The following is a 17,264-nucleotide window of genomic DNA, read 5'->3' as shown; positions in this document are numbered from 1 at the left end:
ACTTAGAATAGTTACTTGCATGCCATCTGCATAACTGTAAAGCAACAGCAAATTAAATTTGTTCCAGGACCTGTTATTTGTGGAGGAGGAGTTGTGTTTTATTTGCAATCATGTTAAGTTTCTTTCTTAGACTGAACCTTACAAAATATACGTACGTATATGTATATACTCCTCCCAAAATGCAAATACCACTGGCCAGTTTCTAAGGAAGGAAGAGCATCCTCTGTTTACCTGTTCATTTGCTAAAATCCCCCAAACCCCACCTTTCTAGACTCTCTGAATCAATCTGGGACTGAAGCCAAAGTCACCGACTATATAAGACTGACAGAGCACAGATGAACTACTCCTCCTGACCAACTTTAGATCTGACATCCTTGTGCCAGACTCCACTCAAGATGGGGTTTGGCAGGGGGATATGGGTACCAGAATGGGCTTTCCTGTTAGCAGTTTGCTGTATCCATCAGATAGGTAAGAAGTTCTCTTTTTTTTTTATTGGGAAAAGAAAAAAATACTCTGTTTAGATCTAGTAATATATTTTAAACAACTATACTAATTTTATTGTGTCATTTAACAGATGATTGCATTTAAGCAAGATTTCTTTATATCTTTTTTTTTCCAATTTTCATTAAATATTTAATGTCTACCTATTAAATGAACTGATTTAATTTAGTATTGCATCAAACTGCTGCATATAACTACATTTGGAAGGTAGCCTTGAAGATCAAATCAAAAAGAACCATTATTGATGTCTTAAAATGTCACTTTTTCAATATCACTTATGCCTTACAAAAGCATTTTATTCCTCTTGCATTTTGCATTAGGATTGATTATGAATGTTATGTTTTCTATGAAAGTTAAAACATACATTTTCCAGTTGCTAGATCAGACCACTGGTCACCTACCAGGAGCTAATACCAGATTCCTCAAGATTTCTTTCAACTTCTTATGCAAAAGAGACTAGAAGGGAATATCCATGCTGTAATGATTCTCAGTAACTAATTGTGCATTGATAATACCCTATGCAGAATATTTACATAAATTACTGATATTGAGTGTGAGCAGGACTGGGAGATTTACCTGACATGTAATCCATCATTTTGTATGTTTGGGTTTTTTTCCTGTCAGTCATGACTGGTTTTGACCATTTTTATTAATATGAATAGCCCTATTAAGTCAATGGGACCACTCAAATTGAAATTACTTGCATGAGTAGAAGCTTGCTAAGTCAGTCCCATACACATACAGTAATTACTGCTGTCAGCTAACATTTTTAAAGCTTCAGATTTCCTATGTAAATTTATCTTACATACCATTTTGAAAACATTGACAAGTGCAAATATAATTTTAGGCTACTTTATAGTTTGTGAAATAAACACTAAAATACTGCCAAGTTGATTTAAGCACAAAATACAACAGTCACTTGGAGTATAAGCTTACATTTAGAGCTACGCAATGTCAGTCAAAAGCATCTTCAGCCATTTATTGAACAAGAAGGTTATTTGTACTGTGCAATGCTAATCTTTGAAAAATGAGTAGTGATTAGATAGTGTCCAGCAAACCCCTCTTTATTCAAATCACACTCTGCAGAAAATATTTTCAGATGTCCTAAGTGACTACAGAATATTGGCCCAATCCTATGCCATCTCCACAAACATTCTGTGCCTTTGTATTTTGTGTCAAATACTAACTTCTATAAATTAACTGTAACAATAATTGCATATGTGGATTGGCAGCTGGATATAGACTTGGCAAGGTGTATCCAGAAATATTCTTAATAATCAGGTCAGTTCCCAAATTATCAAATAGTAAATTATCTTGACTATTCTTACAACAGAGACACTTACTTTTATAATGGTCAAGAATGTGGCATTGTGCAACTGCTAAATAAACCAATGCAGGTAGAATTTCCTTGGGAATGATGTATTTGCTAAGTAAATAAAAGCCCCTACTGTTTCCTTGAGAAAAATTAACAGACCAAAATATGCATATATACTATTTGCTTTGTTACAATTGTTCTCATGCTAGAATAAACAAACATTCTATGAATCTATACCTGCTGAGATTCCTGTAGATGTGTTGGATGAAAACAAATTCTGGCCTATTATTAAGACTTACAGAGGCATTTGTCTCACCTGATCAGTACCAATTTGTCTCACCTGATCAGTATCAATTATAATGATATGAATACATTTACCTAATGATATTATCTGCGATGCTGAAAGACTAACAGGAAATGGAAAATGGTTGGTCACACATAAATTTAAATGAGAAAAAAATAAAAAACTTAGGTCTGAAAGAAACTGCAGACACTGCAACAACTTCTAGATATGGTGAGGCTGCCCAGAACCCTCTCCTCCAAAGCCAGCAGTGTCTTGGGGACCTCTTCAGGAGTGGAGGATTGCATCCCTTCAGACAGGCATCCTTCAGCTCTGGGATCAAGTACTCAAACTGCTTACATGGCGGTCACAGCCAGAAGTTACACTGGAAAAACAACAATAATAAAAAACGGTGCTCCTGATCTGGTTATTTTTAAGGCAAAAGTAGTTGTCCAGTTTCATGGAATCATCTGGGCTGTGGTTCTTAAGTGAAGGAGATGCTCAGCAAGGAATGTAAGCACCAAAGGGGACCGGGGTTTATGGCACACCCAGAAGTTCTCCATTTCCCCCTCTTCCACCAGTGTGACTCCCTGTTCAGTAAGATGGTTCTTATGGATCAGTTCTGAGTCAGTGAACTCTTCCCACCTATTCTATAACTAAAAAAGGAGCTTAACTTAGGACTAAATTACATAGACAGTTCCTCTTTGACTGACAATTTCTCTAGACACCTAGAGGGCTCATTCACATAACCCTGCTCAGGATTCAGATATTAGTCATTTCATCACCTAAATCCTTTGAGGATTTATATTTGGCAGGTTATATATACATGTTAGTCAACATGTTCCAAGCATGGTTATCACATGGTGATAGGATTCAGTCCTTCACAAAATGAAGTTGTAGCCATTTTTCTTTTACAGGAAATGCCTGCCATAGTTTCTTATGAAAGACAAGAGCTTAGAGCATCAACTTAGGAGCTCAGAGTCAGACTTTTTCTAGGCATGAAAATGTTCAGGTCAGTATTTGTCATCTCTCAAAAGTCTTTGCCAATACCTCCTCTGGTATGGTATTGCTGGGCCATGCATGGAAAGGAATTAAAAACTTACGGAGTCATGATAGAAAAGGAGAACTCATCTGGAAGACAGCTCATGTAGTTGATCTAGTAACTGTTTAACTGGAGGTACAAAAATAATCCTTGAAGCAAGGCACAAGAATAGGACAGTTTTGATGTAGCTGAATGCCCTAATCATGTAGTCACATGACCATGACCTATTTTTACCTCCTTTGTCACTGTCCCACTGGTTTTGGCACTATGTCTCAGCTTCAGGTGCGGTAGCAAAAACCCTTGGTCAAATAGACTTACACTGTGATGCTTAAGGTTTTCTGCAGAGAAGATGTGAGTTTGAACCATCTCGGAGTGAGAAGAGGGATAGAACAGGAAACCTGGTTCTTTTGGTTACTTCTCCTGGGTTACTGCTCAGGCTATGGGTCCTTGTATTATCACTCAGAAGTGCCTTCTTGCATCTAGCTGCACAGCAAAACTAGATCCCCAACTGAGACTTTAGATTTGCTCCAGAAGAAAAGGCCCTATGCTTAGGCACCAAAGAAACTGGCATATAAATATCTGCAGCCATTATTGGATCAAGCCCTAAGTCTCTTGTTTCTTTTAACCAGTTCTGTGCCTTTTCCTATTATTACCTAGCTACTACACAGCAATTGTTATAAATGACTCTCTTACATTTTGTGAATTCTTCCTGTAATTTTTTCACGTATTAGCAAGATATAGTGCAGCAGCGAAACAATTCCAGTCATTGGAATCCCTTGCAGTGAGTTAAGGGAAACAAAGAAAGCAGATATTCATGAAATGTTATTTGGATTTCAAACTCTGTGTATTTGTAATAGAAACTCTCTTTCTATAAATACATTTTGCCTTTTTTGGGGGACCTGTTTCATTTTTTCTGATGTGATAAAGGACTCTCCCCTTTGTCTTAGAGAGATGTATCTGTATCCTTTGATCCTGTCTAAATGCTTTGCTTTAAAAGTTCAGATACAGGACATTGTACTTAATAGCTTTTTACAATTTCTTCACAGGAGCCCAGAATGAAATCCAACAGGAAACAAGAAGCACTGAGGTTGTTCAGCAGCAACAAAACAGTAAGTTTGTTTATACTGTGTATTTGTATTTATTTGCTACATCTCTACTAAATAATAAAAATGCCTAAAAAACCTCCTTAGTATATTGACAGTAATGTCAAATAAAGATAAATCTGTATTAACAAGCCTCTCTCTCTCTCTAAGAATAGTAATATCTTTATTAGATACCAATTACTAAACATACACAGTATGGTTATATTTGCATAATAATAGGTAACTAAGAAAACAGATATGTGTTTGTAGAGGCTGTATGCATATGCGCATGAAGATGTATACATAAAATCAAAGTGGAATACATGTGCAGGATGTTCGGTTCCTTTTAAACAAGGAAATGAGACCACTTTGGCAAGCAGTAAAGTCAGTGGCTGATGTTTGGAAATCAAGATGACAACCCAACTTCACTGATTTTTACCATACAATGATTTCTGATTATCCTGAACAACAAACTTGTCATCATTTCTAAGGGTTTTCAGCCCCTTAACAGGAAAATATTAAACAGGGAGCAAAGAGGATAATTGAACGTTTTATTCCCTCCTTAGAAAGAGGAGGTGTAATGAGAAGGTAACTGTACTTTTGTACCAGTAACAGGCTAATTTAGTACAGCTTAACGTTTTGTATTGTTCAGTGTCTCTGAGGCACTCCAGTATGCAAGGCTCTGAATTTCTGCCTCTCCTAACACAATACAGCATTTCATAAAAGGATCAAAATTAAAATGTAGAAAATGCAGATCACCACAGTTGAAAGCAATTTCTTACTATTTAACTATCCTGATTTTGAATTTTAGTACGCACTTTTAACCTGATCTACGGCTTGTGTAAAGCAAAACAAGCTTAACATTCTTTCATTGGATCTGGCATATTAACTTTCTAGTCCTTTCTAGGTCAATTTTAGGTGCAAATTTTGATGTTGTTATACTAGGTTTTGTTTTCTTTCTTAATTTTTTCTAGCTTCTGCCACAGTTTCATCTAAAGTGAACATCATTCAGCCAATGCTGACAAATCCAGTAATAACATGTAAGTAAAGGAAATTAAATGTATTCAAGAGGTTTTCAGTTTTAGGGGATGTAGACAGAGGAATTTGATACAAATAGGAAAAGGCATTGGTAAACAAAGTCATGGATTATTAAGAGGACAAAGAAGGTGATTAAGAAACATAATATTGAACTGTTATCTTAACTGAAATGTGGACAACTAATAAAGCTCTAGCTGAACATAACTATAACCATTTATAGGGATATATAAGATGAGCAAAGAATGAATACACAGTTTTATAATGGATAGATGGACAGAAAATAACAAATGGACATAGGCAGATGAAAACTATTCAACAACAAAATGGAGTCTTGGACCAGGTGATTTTCACCATGTTAAGGTCGGGAATTTTAAGTCATGTTTTTACAGCTACTTTTAATTCACAGCTTCCAATCCTGCTCACAATGGCCGCGTGTGCAGTACATGGGGCAACTTCCACTTCAAGACCTTTGATGGAGACATATTCTTCTTCCCTGGGCTCTGTAATTATGTTTTTGCATCCCATTGCAATGCTCCCTATGAGGATTTCAACATCCAGATTAGGCGCATAGTGGTGGACAATGCTCCAACAATCAGTCGTATCACCATGCGACTTGAAGGTGTAGCTGCTGAACTAACAAAGGATGTTGTCATGATCAACAGCAACAGGTAAGTTTACTCATAACACTTGTCTGGTAACCACAGACTTTTTTTTTTCCCAAACTTGCCAAGTACTTTGGTGTATTTGGTGGTGAAAAATTATGTGTTCTTCAATAAATCTGACAATTTTATCAACATAAATAATTAGTAAGTTACTATTCATTCCTTTCACAGTAAATCAATCCTTCCCTTAAAGATCATCTCAAAACCAAAATTTGAATGAAAAGTCCTGAGAGGCTGGGTCCAAATTCAGATCCATATTTGATGATGTTGGACCATCTTATTTTTTAATTGCTTTTCTTTCCACACAACTGCATTATTTTAGAATCCCTACAGATGCTGGATACCACAAGCCATTTTTTTACTTTTTATCAAACATCTGGATCAGAAAATACCTACCATTCTTTCTGCCTTTTCCCAGAGTTCAACTGCCGTACAGCCAATCTGGAATTACGATAGAGAAAAGCAGTATTTATGTGAAAGTTGCCAGCAAAATGGGTATTGTGTTAATGTGGAATGAAGATGACAGTATCTTGGTAAGAACTGCTCCTGAACCTGTCTACACCTTCAGAGACTAGAGCTAATCTTTGATTAGGCTAGTCCCTATCTGTTTACAGGGTTACTGTTGCCCTCTCATCTCATACTGTTGAGCAATTCTTTCTTAATAAAGATAGGTCTGCATCCAAGTAGTCCTAAAGAAAATTACATGGATTTATGTCTAGTGTATGGCAGATATCTGCTTAAAATAGGGTGAAAAATCACTTTCATTCTATCGTTAGCACGTTGGCATTGTTATAAGGCCTACTTACCCCTTTAAACATAATTTTCTAGCAGAACTTCACTCTCTTAGGATTTCATTTTTGCTGTGGATTTGATTTTCTTGCTGAAGAATGGAAAGAAAGAGGCTGAGAGCAATGTAGATATTACAAGCCAACTCTTCATTCTATCCCCCAGATTTGAATTAGATTGCTAAATAAAATGACACAGATCTGAAGAAAAATAAAGGCAGCAAGTGTAGGTGCTTTCAGTGGTCTTGGACATATTTTAGAATGTTTATACTAACTTCTATCAACTTACTGTCCATCATTTTAGCTGGAATTGAATGAGAAATATGCCAATCAGACCTGTGGACTTTGTGGGGACTTCAATGGCTTTCCAATTTACAATGAGTTCTATTCAAACAGTAAGTTTTTTAAATAATAAAAATTGGTTTCTGGAGTCTCCAACATGCTTTTTTTGGTATTCTTTTAACTCTAACATCATCAGCATTCCTCTTTCCTATCCTGTTAAATGATTTACCCAGAAGATGATTCAGTCTCTGTTGAAAAATACGTAGTGCAGAGATCAGATAACGTGATTTAATACTTTAAGTATAAATATAGTACTGGTGCTAACAACTGATCACTTTTTCTTGTATACCATGGTTTTATTTACCTAATCAGCTAACTCCATAAAAATGAGCCAGATTTTCACTAATAACATACCGAAATATAGAAATATATTCAATAAAACAAAATGCAATTTATCTAGTCAGTACATTTATTGTTTCAGTTCTCTCTTAAAATTGGTATATCTACATTTGCCCGCTGAATTGTGTAATCTTTGTAAGATTTTATCTTCATCATTCTATCTATTCCCAGCTTGAGCTTTTTCCTAAACCTTATCTCACAGCAGTCTCCATTGTCCAAATCCCTGTTTAGATTCTTTTCTCTTTTCCTTGCATGGGCTCATCATAATCTGAAAACAGTTTGTTATTTTTCTGGTAAAAATTTTAGTTTGCATCTATGTAACAGGCTGAGAATTGTTTTCTAATGTTTACTTTTTCCAGGGTGCTGTGCAAGGTAAATTGAGACAGTGATGTAGTGCTTCCTTTGGAAGGGGTGATGATCAAATTTAAAGACTTAAGGGAACTAACTGCCTTGGCCAGTCTTGGGCAGAATTCTGGAGAGGACAAAAAGATAACAGGCAGTTGCATTGAACAAAAAAAACCTAACCTTCATTATTAAACCTCCTTTGTACAGATATTAAGATGACAGCCTTGCAGTTTGGGAATATGCAGAAAATGGATGGACCAACAGAATACTGTGAAGACTCCACTTCTACCCTGCCAGATAATTGCACTGATAATTTTGTAAGGATCTTTTCACTATAATTTTATTTTTCTTTCAAATTTATCTGTACCCTTCTGCAGCTTCAGACGGGTCAACAGGAAAATCTTTCGGGTGACAGCAACTTAAAGGGGGATATAAGATTTTATTAAAAAATAATTATACAAAGTAACAATACCAAAAAATTGGTCCTTTCTATTTCCTGGAAGTTGTTTATTTTTTTTCTCCCAAGGATGACATATGCCAGAAAACTTTGACCAGCTCTGCATTTGCAGAGTGTAACGGGCTAGTTGATGTTAGTGAGTACATTATGGCTTGCCAAGATGACTTGTGCCTCTCTGAAGAGTCTAAAAACGCCTCGTGTATCTGTCACACCTTTGCTGAATACTCCCGACAGTGTGCTCATGCTGGTGGGCATCCTCTGAACTGGAGAACCTCAAAACTGTGCCGTAAGTATCACTGGAGATGGTCTTAAGCATAAATGCTTAGTAACTAACAACAAGCTCTCAAATGATGCTAAGGATGCATGAGAAATTACAGGCCATTCAAGATTGTATTCTCCAGAGAGTTCTGAGGTACAAGTTCCAGCATGAAGACTTCTGCAAAAGAGCTAAGGGTTTTTATGAAAACTAGATCAAACACTATCAAACACATGGATACTCTAATTGAGAGTCAGTGTTATTTAATTAACTGGGACAGTAAATAAAGGTGAAAGAAGGAGAAACAATGAGGTGTACTTGCTTGCTTGTATTACTGTTTCTCTCCTTTTCTCATGGTGGTTACAGGATTTTTCATTCTCAAATATTAACTGATTTGGTCCTCACAGATGTTTGGCTGGTTAAGCATTTATTTATCTCCTCTTCCTTGCTAGTGAGGAGTTTGCAGCACTGTAATCTTCATGGAGATTTGCACTGAATTAAACACATACTGGATTATGGGATGTAGCTGTTGATACTGTCACCAGCATTGGCTCCAAAACAAAAGCCTATGGGGTATTATTTGCCCTTCCAATGGTATCTGAAAAATGCAAATATACTAATTCTTTGGGAATTTAAGTCTTACATTTCACTAGCAATAAAGCTGTTCATGAGAAGGGTGCCTTCAGTAGAAACACAGGCCTTGCTGACTTTGTAGAGTCATTACCTTGCTCTCCCCAGAAATCCAGTTATTGAGCCAGTTCAGCACCAGACAGTCATGGAAAGCATATTTCAACTGTAAAATATGGATCTAGGTGACTAAACTTGGGAGAGCTGGAGGTCGAACTGCAGTTTAGTGTGGTTTTACATCTACCTGAAAAACTTAGATGAATATAAATATTTTCATACACAGTGAACTAGAAATACTTTTGACTGAAAAACCCCTCTCCTCCTTTAAAATTTCAGCCAAGAAGTGTCCTTACAACATGCAGTACCAGGAGTGCAGCTCCCCCTGTGCTGACACATGCACCAATCCTGAACGATCTCAGTTTTGTGAAGAACACTGTATGGATGGTTGTTTCTGCCCCCCAGGCAAGTTCTTATTACTCACATCTCTGATCTCAGAGAATAACAACAGCTTACCTGTAGGATTTGGGAAGGTTCCATGGGTTTAAGCCTCCTATATTTGCATTTTTCACAGCTGCAAGTGACAAGCATTTGTCATGTCTCAGCTCAGAAAATGTATCTGAATTAATTGTCAATACATGTGCAATATTAAAAAAGCATTAGGAATGCAGAACAGCAAACAGATCCAGACCAGCCTCTCAACAAGCCACCTGTGCTGCAGTAAGTCCCTCTTTCAAAGCAGGTGGAATTTAAGAATACAAAGCTTGAATACTTCATTGGGCAAATTGGCATAGTCCTGCTGTCCTCAGCATAGATATGTCCAGTCATGACAGCTGCAGATCTGTCTCTAAGACAATATTTAGGATTTGTAACAAATAAAAATCATGCATAGGAACTGCCTCTTTAATTGATCAAAGTTTTGCCTTTTTTTTTAATCTAGGGACTGTATTTGATGACATCAACAATTCTGGCTGCATTCCCCATCAGCAGTGCTCCTGTGTTTACAATGGCAACACCTATGCTACAGGAACTTCTTTTTCAGAGCAGTGCCATTCCTGGTGACCTTTATTACTTTTCTAACTTACTATTTCCTCTCATATATTTAATGAGTTTAATGGTTTATTATATGCAATTGCATCATTGGTAATTGATATGTGTATTTAACTGACCACGACAGTTCCAAAGTATCCCTAAAGAACATTCTTTATTTATTTAGCAACAGCCTTAAGTAGCTTTGCACTATAACTCAAGGTGATCAAAGCAAGGATTTACAATGTTTAGATTTCTCACCAGTCAACTAAAAAGTTTCCTCTTTGTTTATTTTGTTCAAACATTTGGTCTTCTCTAAGGGGAATGAAGTTGCAGTCATTTACGTATTTGCAAATATTTATTTTCTCTGGAGAAAGCACGAGGTGACACAATACAACCTTGATTTCACAACTATTAATTCTGTACCTGTGCAATGTCACATTACCTTAGAAAATAGATATGCTCTGCATCAAAAGTAGATGTGGGGTTACATTTCTGTTACTTTCTGATACATTCGTATAACAAAACAGAAGAGATTTTAATTTATCATTGTGCTTTATGTTATCTGCAAAAAACAATCAATTACTCAGCCATTACCTGTTGCTGGAGAGTTCACCTGTCCAAAGAAGGAAAACAATTAAATAAGCAAAGTGAATGCATGCTGGAGTCATTCCTTTCAATGCATTGCATCACATGTTCACAATGTTTTGGAAAGTCTTAAACCTAGATTTACTGTGTGTCAAACTACAGCTTGAAGATGAAAAACAGTAGCAAAATAGCTGAACCTAACATCACTGTAATTCCTTTTACTCTGGATCACTGATACTGATTTCAGCTAACTTTATCCTCTCTTCCAGTACCTGTAATGGAGGCCAGTGGAGTTGCCAAGACATGTCATGCCCAGGAACATGTTCAGTAGAGGGAGGTTCGCACATTTCCACATATGATAGAAAACATTATGATCACCATGGAGACTGCACTTATGTCCTTTCTAAGGTGGGAATCAGATATTACTAGGTCATAAAGCCTTATAAATTTATAGAAAGAAAAGGTGATCTCAATCAACACTTTTGAAACTTACCTCTTTTGACATACAGATGTTAAATTGCCTCTCACTTACCCAGGTGTTTACTAGAACATATGCTGCCATTCAAATGACAATCATCAGTTAACTGTTAGGCTGTGGTGCAACAGTATATGGTGTTTACTGGGGAATTTCCAGCTCTGTGATGTAGTAATTGCTGAAGAGCATTGCCTTTTTTAAGAACTTGCTTGGTCTACATTCTTCAGTGTGATTAATCCAGCTTTCTTACACAGCTGCATAATTTTTGCCATGTTACTGTATTATATGGTATTGGGCCAAATGGTACAAGTCTGAAAAAAAAAAGTAAAATTGAATCTGTAAGACTAATATTTTTATTTCATTTCTGGGAAGTTCAAATACAGAAAATCAGTTCAAGTCAACTGATACATTTCATTTAGGTTTTGAACATTTTTAAACAGATTTAAAAGTAAGTCAATGAAATAGAAAAATTAAAAGTGAATTATAATCAAAATTTAATTACAGCAATGTACAAGTGAAATGTTTTGATTTTTAGGGGCTTTTTCTATTTGTTCTTTGCTTTCTTTTTTCCCTGTCTGCACAAGTCAGTTTTAAAAAAATGCTGTATGTTACAGTTCTCCTGAAAAACGTTTTATCTGAGGTTTTTTTTTCTAGCATTGATACCAACTACACAAAGATGAGTGATACGGTAGAGTTGAATCAAACATTAGAAGTGGGTATGAATAAAAACTCCAAATATGGATATCATCAATAAAATGCAAAAAATTCTAATTCTATTGTTGTTCCTAATCATTACAAAAGGCAAAACTGAATCTTAGGCTAAAGAAGGCCTGGGATTTGGGAGAGCCTGGATCTTCTCCAGAAACAGAAGTATTTCTTCAGAGTTGAGAGAAAATTTTACAGGGAAAGCTTCTGTAATTAGCCTTTTGTGAAATAACTGTTGGCTTTTTTTTTCAGCACTGTAAAGATGAAACATTCACCATCCTGGCAGAACTACGCAAATGTGGCCTAACAGACACTGAGACATGCTTAAAGACAGTGACACTCAACATGAATAAAGGACAAACTGTAAGAATGCAAAATACGCATGGGAAATGGTTATTAAAAATATGGGGAGCAAAGAAGCTTGGCCTTAAACAGTCAGGGGACTGCATTTCTCTCTCAAATGGTCAGCATATGCGATAAGTACATGTTATTTTTAATCAAGTGAAAAGAAATTGATTTTGTTATGAAAATCAGATCAGCCATAAATTTGGCTTTGTGGAAGTTCATTAAGAAGAACATCATACTCGCAAAGCAGAAAAAAACCTATTTTCTCTGCCAACTAGATGGAAAAACCATGAGCTCTTAGGTTAGAAACTACAACAGTAAGGAATGTAATTCATCACAAAGATGTGTTCAAAGAGCCCAAGATGATGTAATTCCCTAAGGAGTTGAGAAAGTCTCTTTAAAAATAATTCTTTTATGACAGGGAAAATTAGTAAAGTGTACAAAACGGACAGAGGGAGGAGATGAAATCACAAAAACCTACCCTTTTTTCTTAATATCTTTTTAATTAATATCACTGGAGTCATCATCATTATTACTCTTTGGAGTATATCCTTCACACAGTTGCCTCTTGTTCCTCTTCCTTATCAGCTCATCGAGGTCAAACCTGATGGTGGTGTGTTTGTGAACTCGATCTACACCCAGCTGCCCATATCAGCAGGTATTTTTTTCTCTAACAGTCCATGAGCAATAAGCTCAGAACTTCAACTCCACACCTGCTTAGTTTTTTAAACTATGGAAGATAAAATGACTGTGAGTTGTTCAGAACCTGCATGTTCACATCAGTTCTCTTTGGGGTAATTTCTGAGTCACACAAGTGCTTTTGAAGTAGAAGTGGGAAGTTTGGTGCCATAAAGAAATACGAGACAGTATAAGCATAGATAATAGCTCAAACAGAAGCAAACAGCATTTACACTCTCCTGATCCGATCACTGTAAGGTTTACTTCCTTCTCACTTTCCAAAATTGAACACAGAAGACATTTGTTTACCTTTTCTACCTCTTCTTTTTTTTTTTAACTTACTACCCTTGTGTTCACACTTCCTCAGACAGAAATTTGATTTTTGCTGTCTGTCTCAATAAATAATGATTTGATGTGGTATCTCTGACCTCCAGATCTGCTTATTTTCCCTTTCCAGCAGAATGAGGGTTCCAATATATGCTGTACAAGCTTAGAAACAAAAATAGAAGTATTCTTTTTGACGCTCAGTGCCATACAGTTTTTCTTTCTTATGTTCTTGGAAAGAGTAACCTCCAACTGCTTTATGTTGAGAGGGCAAATGAAGTTAACAACTTGGTAGCTACAAGCAAATTCTGAACTGTAAATTTTGATTTATATTTCTGATTCATCTTCATAAAGATTATTTCACCTCAGAATGTGCAACAATTGCATAGAAATTCAACAAGAATAGTATAATGATGCACTGTTTCCAGCATTTGACCTCATTCAGAAAGTGTTCATTCTGTTTTTAATCTGTAGCTAACGTCACCATATTCAGACCTTCATCATTCTTCATCATCATGCAGACAAACTTCGGCGTCCAACTTGAAATCCAAATCATACCCATCATGCAAGTGTTTGTGCGACTGGATCCTATTTTCAAAGGCCAGACCTGTGGTAAGTGAATGAAATACAAGAAAATCTTGCTTAACGTCTTCTGTCTAGTATAAGCAGTATAAACTTTTCACTGCTTTTCAACAGGTCTCTGTGGAAATTTCAATAATATCCAAACTGATGACTTCAAGGTCATAAGTGGAATAATTGAAGGAACAGCAACAGCATTTGCTAATACATGGAAAACTCAGGCTTCATGCCCTAATACCCAGCGCAGTTTTGAGAACCCTTGTGCACTCAGCATTGATAATGGTGCGTGCTTCTTAGAATTTTTTCTAGGTTTTTTTTTGCCCATCCCTAAGGAAAGCACATGTGTTGGAAAGCAAAGATAAGAGAATAAAGACTTACATACTTGGTAAAAACATACATCTGAAATCAGAAACAAATATTCAAAATGAAAGCACTAGGGGTAAGTAAAGTAAAGGAAGAGTCATAGAAACATAGCTGAAGGAAACTGTATGATCATTGAAAACAGAGAGGATGTCTAAGCTGACAACTTGGTGTCAGAGGAGTGGATTGCAGGAGTATCTTTGGAAATATTTTATTCATCTCCTTCAGCGAGTCCTATTCTTTGGTTTTAGGAACCTTAGCCCACAAGCTGAGTGAAAAAAAGACAGGAGAAAGAGAGATTTGATGTAATTTCAGAACTGGCTTCATGGACCAGGGCAGTGTAGTTTTGCAACTAATGAAATTCAGAGTAATGTGCATTTGTATTGTTTGTTCTCTTCACAGAAAAATATGCTCACCATTGGTGTGGACTACTAACTGACCGCAAGGGACGTTTTGCTGATTGTCACTATGCCGTGAATCCCTCTCTTTACCACATGGTACTTTGTTTTTCCTTTTAGAAACAATAGAAATATGATCATTACAACTAACTACCAGAAAAGGGCTATTCCAGGCGTGTCTCTTGTTTTACGCAATGCCTGTATTTTAATTTCAGTACTACAGCACTTCCGTCTTTCAAGATGTCTTGCTATTTATGTTGTAACATTACCTTATTGCAATTATCAGTCTTGGCTTCAAGATCCTGACTTGCTTGCAAATGAAAAGGCAGCTATTTACTCCTGGGTGGATATACACACGTAGTAGGAAGTGTATGTAAACGCATGTCAAATGCTTGTTTCAATATCAGTGAATTGTTGTCTCATCAGCCTTGTACCTCATTATAAACTACTTGGCACAGAAAGCCCACTAGCTAATTCTGATCATTCTGCTGGCAGTGGGTTGCCAATCTCTCTTCTCACTATGAATCATCCAGGTATGGACACTGGTGAAATGACGTGTCTAGGCTGCGTACTGTGAATAGAGCTTTGTGTGCTATTGTGCAGCATATTTGTAAATATGGTTCAGAGGAACAGGAAGCTGTTAAATGTATAACAGGCTTTAAGACCACTATTTCCCAATAATAACTGCAGACATCAACTGAAGTTCCATTACCTTCATTCCCATCTGCCAGGAAACTTAGACAAAGACTGGAAAGTGATAAAGCTATGCTAGTGTTGTCTATGGATGGGCATATCTGAAGACCAATTAGTGCATAAGACCAGAAAGATAATGTTCCTTTTTTTTTAGATTGGCAAGATTACCAGTGCTGAGACTTTACTTTTCTTTGCATTCTTAGAATTGCATATTTGACACATGTAACTGTGCAAATAGTGAGGACTGTCTGTGTGCAGCCCTGTCTTCCTATGTGAGAGCTTGCGCTGCAAAAGGAATCCAGCTGCGTGGATGGAGGACTGACGTCTGCTGTAAGTACTCCTAATTATCCCCTTTCCTAAGAACACACATCAATAAAAACTGCTGATCAGAGATTATTTTCTACTGATTTCTAGACAAATATAGTAAGTGCTGAGGAAGGGATTTTGTTAACCACACTCCTAGAAGTAATTGTCTGCTGTTCCCTTAGAATCAATCCATTGCTAGCAAGAGTGAATATGAATAGATGGGAGACATAGCTTGCTTAGGAAAGAGACTACTGTTATGGACATGCCTCCACCTGTTTCTGTGCAACTTTGAATTTCACTACAGCTTTATGTATCACAAGTTATTGTAGGAAAAATGTGACATATTAGAATAACAGTACTAGTAATACTAACCAGGACACTTGCAAATGAAAGGTCTCTGAAGCTGCATGCTGGGTTTCACTGATCCAGTAGGTCTGTTTTCAGTATACCAGAAGACATTCAGGAAGACATCTTGTCTTGTACTTCAAAAGGTTTAGGAGTCTTGGCAATGAATGGCAGTGCTAAATGGAGTTTCTTTCTGAAATTTCATTTGAAAAAATATTTTCTTCTTTGCATACATTACTTACTCCACATGTACAGTAGCTTTTCAGGTCTAACTCTGGAAGTATTCAGAAATACATTTACATGAAAGATCCAACATAGGCAGAGGTGTACAGTATTATTTACATGTTATGTCTACTCCCTATGGTTTCTTTTTTCCCCAAAAAAATTACGATCTGGAATTAACACACCTATTCTGTTTTCCTTTCTTAAGCAAAATACACCACCTCATGTCCCAAATCTCTAAGCTACAGCTATACTATCTCTTCCTGTCAACCCACTTGTCGATCTCTGAGTGAGCCTGATGTTACATGCAACATTAAGTTTGTCCCAGTTGATGGCTGCACCTGTGTAGATGGAACCTACATGGATGAGAGTGGCAAATGTGTGCCTGCTAATGAATGCCCCTGCTACTACAGAGGATCTCCCATACTATTTGGAGAAGTTGTCAATGAAAATGGGCTTGTATGGTGAGTGAATCTTTTGCAAAACACTCAAGCAATAGTATATATGTTTTCCCATTAGATTCTGCTACATTTAAACTGGTCTCATGCTGCCATGCCTGAATTTCAACAAAATGCTCTCATTTTTTTTCAACTTTATTTTCAATTTTTAAGAATGGTACATATTCCCCTCAGCTGGACAACAGGGACAGGGAGCAGAATGAAGCCCCCGTAATCCAAGGGGAAACGGTTAGTGACTTGCTGCACCACTTAGACATACACAAGTCTATGGGGCCGGATGGGATTCACCCAAGGGTACTGAGGGAGCTGACAGAAGTGCTCACCAAGCCACTTTCCATCATTTATCAGCAGTCCTGGCTAACCTGGTCCCCACTGACTAGAAGTTAGCAAATGTGATGCCTATCTACAAGAAGGGCCAGAAGGAGGATCCAGGTAACTACAGGCCTGTCAGCCTGGCCTTGGTCCCAAGAAGGTTATGGAGAAGATCATTTTGAGTGCCATCACATGGCATGTACAGGACAACCAGGTGATCAGGCCCAGTCAGCATGGGTTTATGAAAGGCAGGTCCTGCTTGACTGATCTGATCTCCTTCTGTGACAAGGTGACCTGCTCAGTGGACAAGGGAAAGGCTGTGGATGTTGCTTACCTGGACTTCAGTAGAGCTTTTGACACCCTTTCCCACAGCATTCTC

The 17,264-nt window shown here is 37.0% G+C and overlaps 1 protein-coding gene across 1 annotated transcript; it reads left to right on the top strand.

Annotated features, from left to right (window-relative positions):
• Positions 1–395: 395 nt before the first annotated feature.
• On the top strand, positions 396–16,801 carry LOC104156939 (mucin-5AC-like; the record flags this gene model as incomplete). Its single annotated transcript, XM_009704848.1, has 19 exons — positions 396–468; positions 4,185–4,247; positions 5,195–5,260; positions 5,665–5,926; positions 6,339–6,453; positions 7,010–7,100; positions 7,939–8,048; positions 8,258–8,474; positions 9,408–9,533; positions 10,009–10,126; positions 10,955–11,093; positions 12,118–12,228; positions 12,799–12,868; positions 13,687–13,824; positions 13,909–14,073; positions 14,554–14,648; positions 15,446–15,572; positions 16,324–16,574; positions 16,727–16,801. Coding segments are annotated over exons 1-19 (2,412 nt in total), but the record flags the coding sequence as incomplete, so codon positions are not given.
• Positions 16,802–17,264: the final 463 nt, after the last annotated feature.

The sequence above is a fragment of the Cariama cristata genome, unplaced genomic scaffold (assembly GCF_000690535.1).
Source record: "Cariama cristata isolate BGI_N322 unplaced genomic scaffold, ASM69053v1 scaffold16657, whole genome shotgun sequence".
Classification (NCBI taxonomy): Eukaryota; Metazoa; Chordata; class Aves; order Cariamiformes; family Cariamidae; genus Cariama; species Cariama cristata.
Note: the sequence above shows the minus strand (reverse complement) of the source record. Positions and strands in the feature narration are given on the sequence as shown.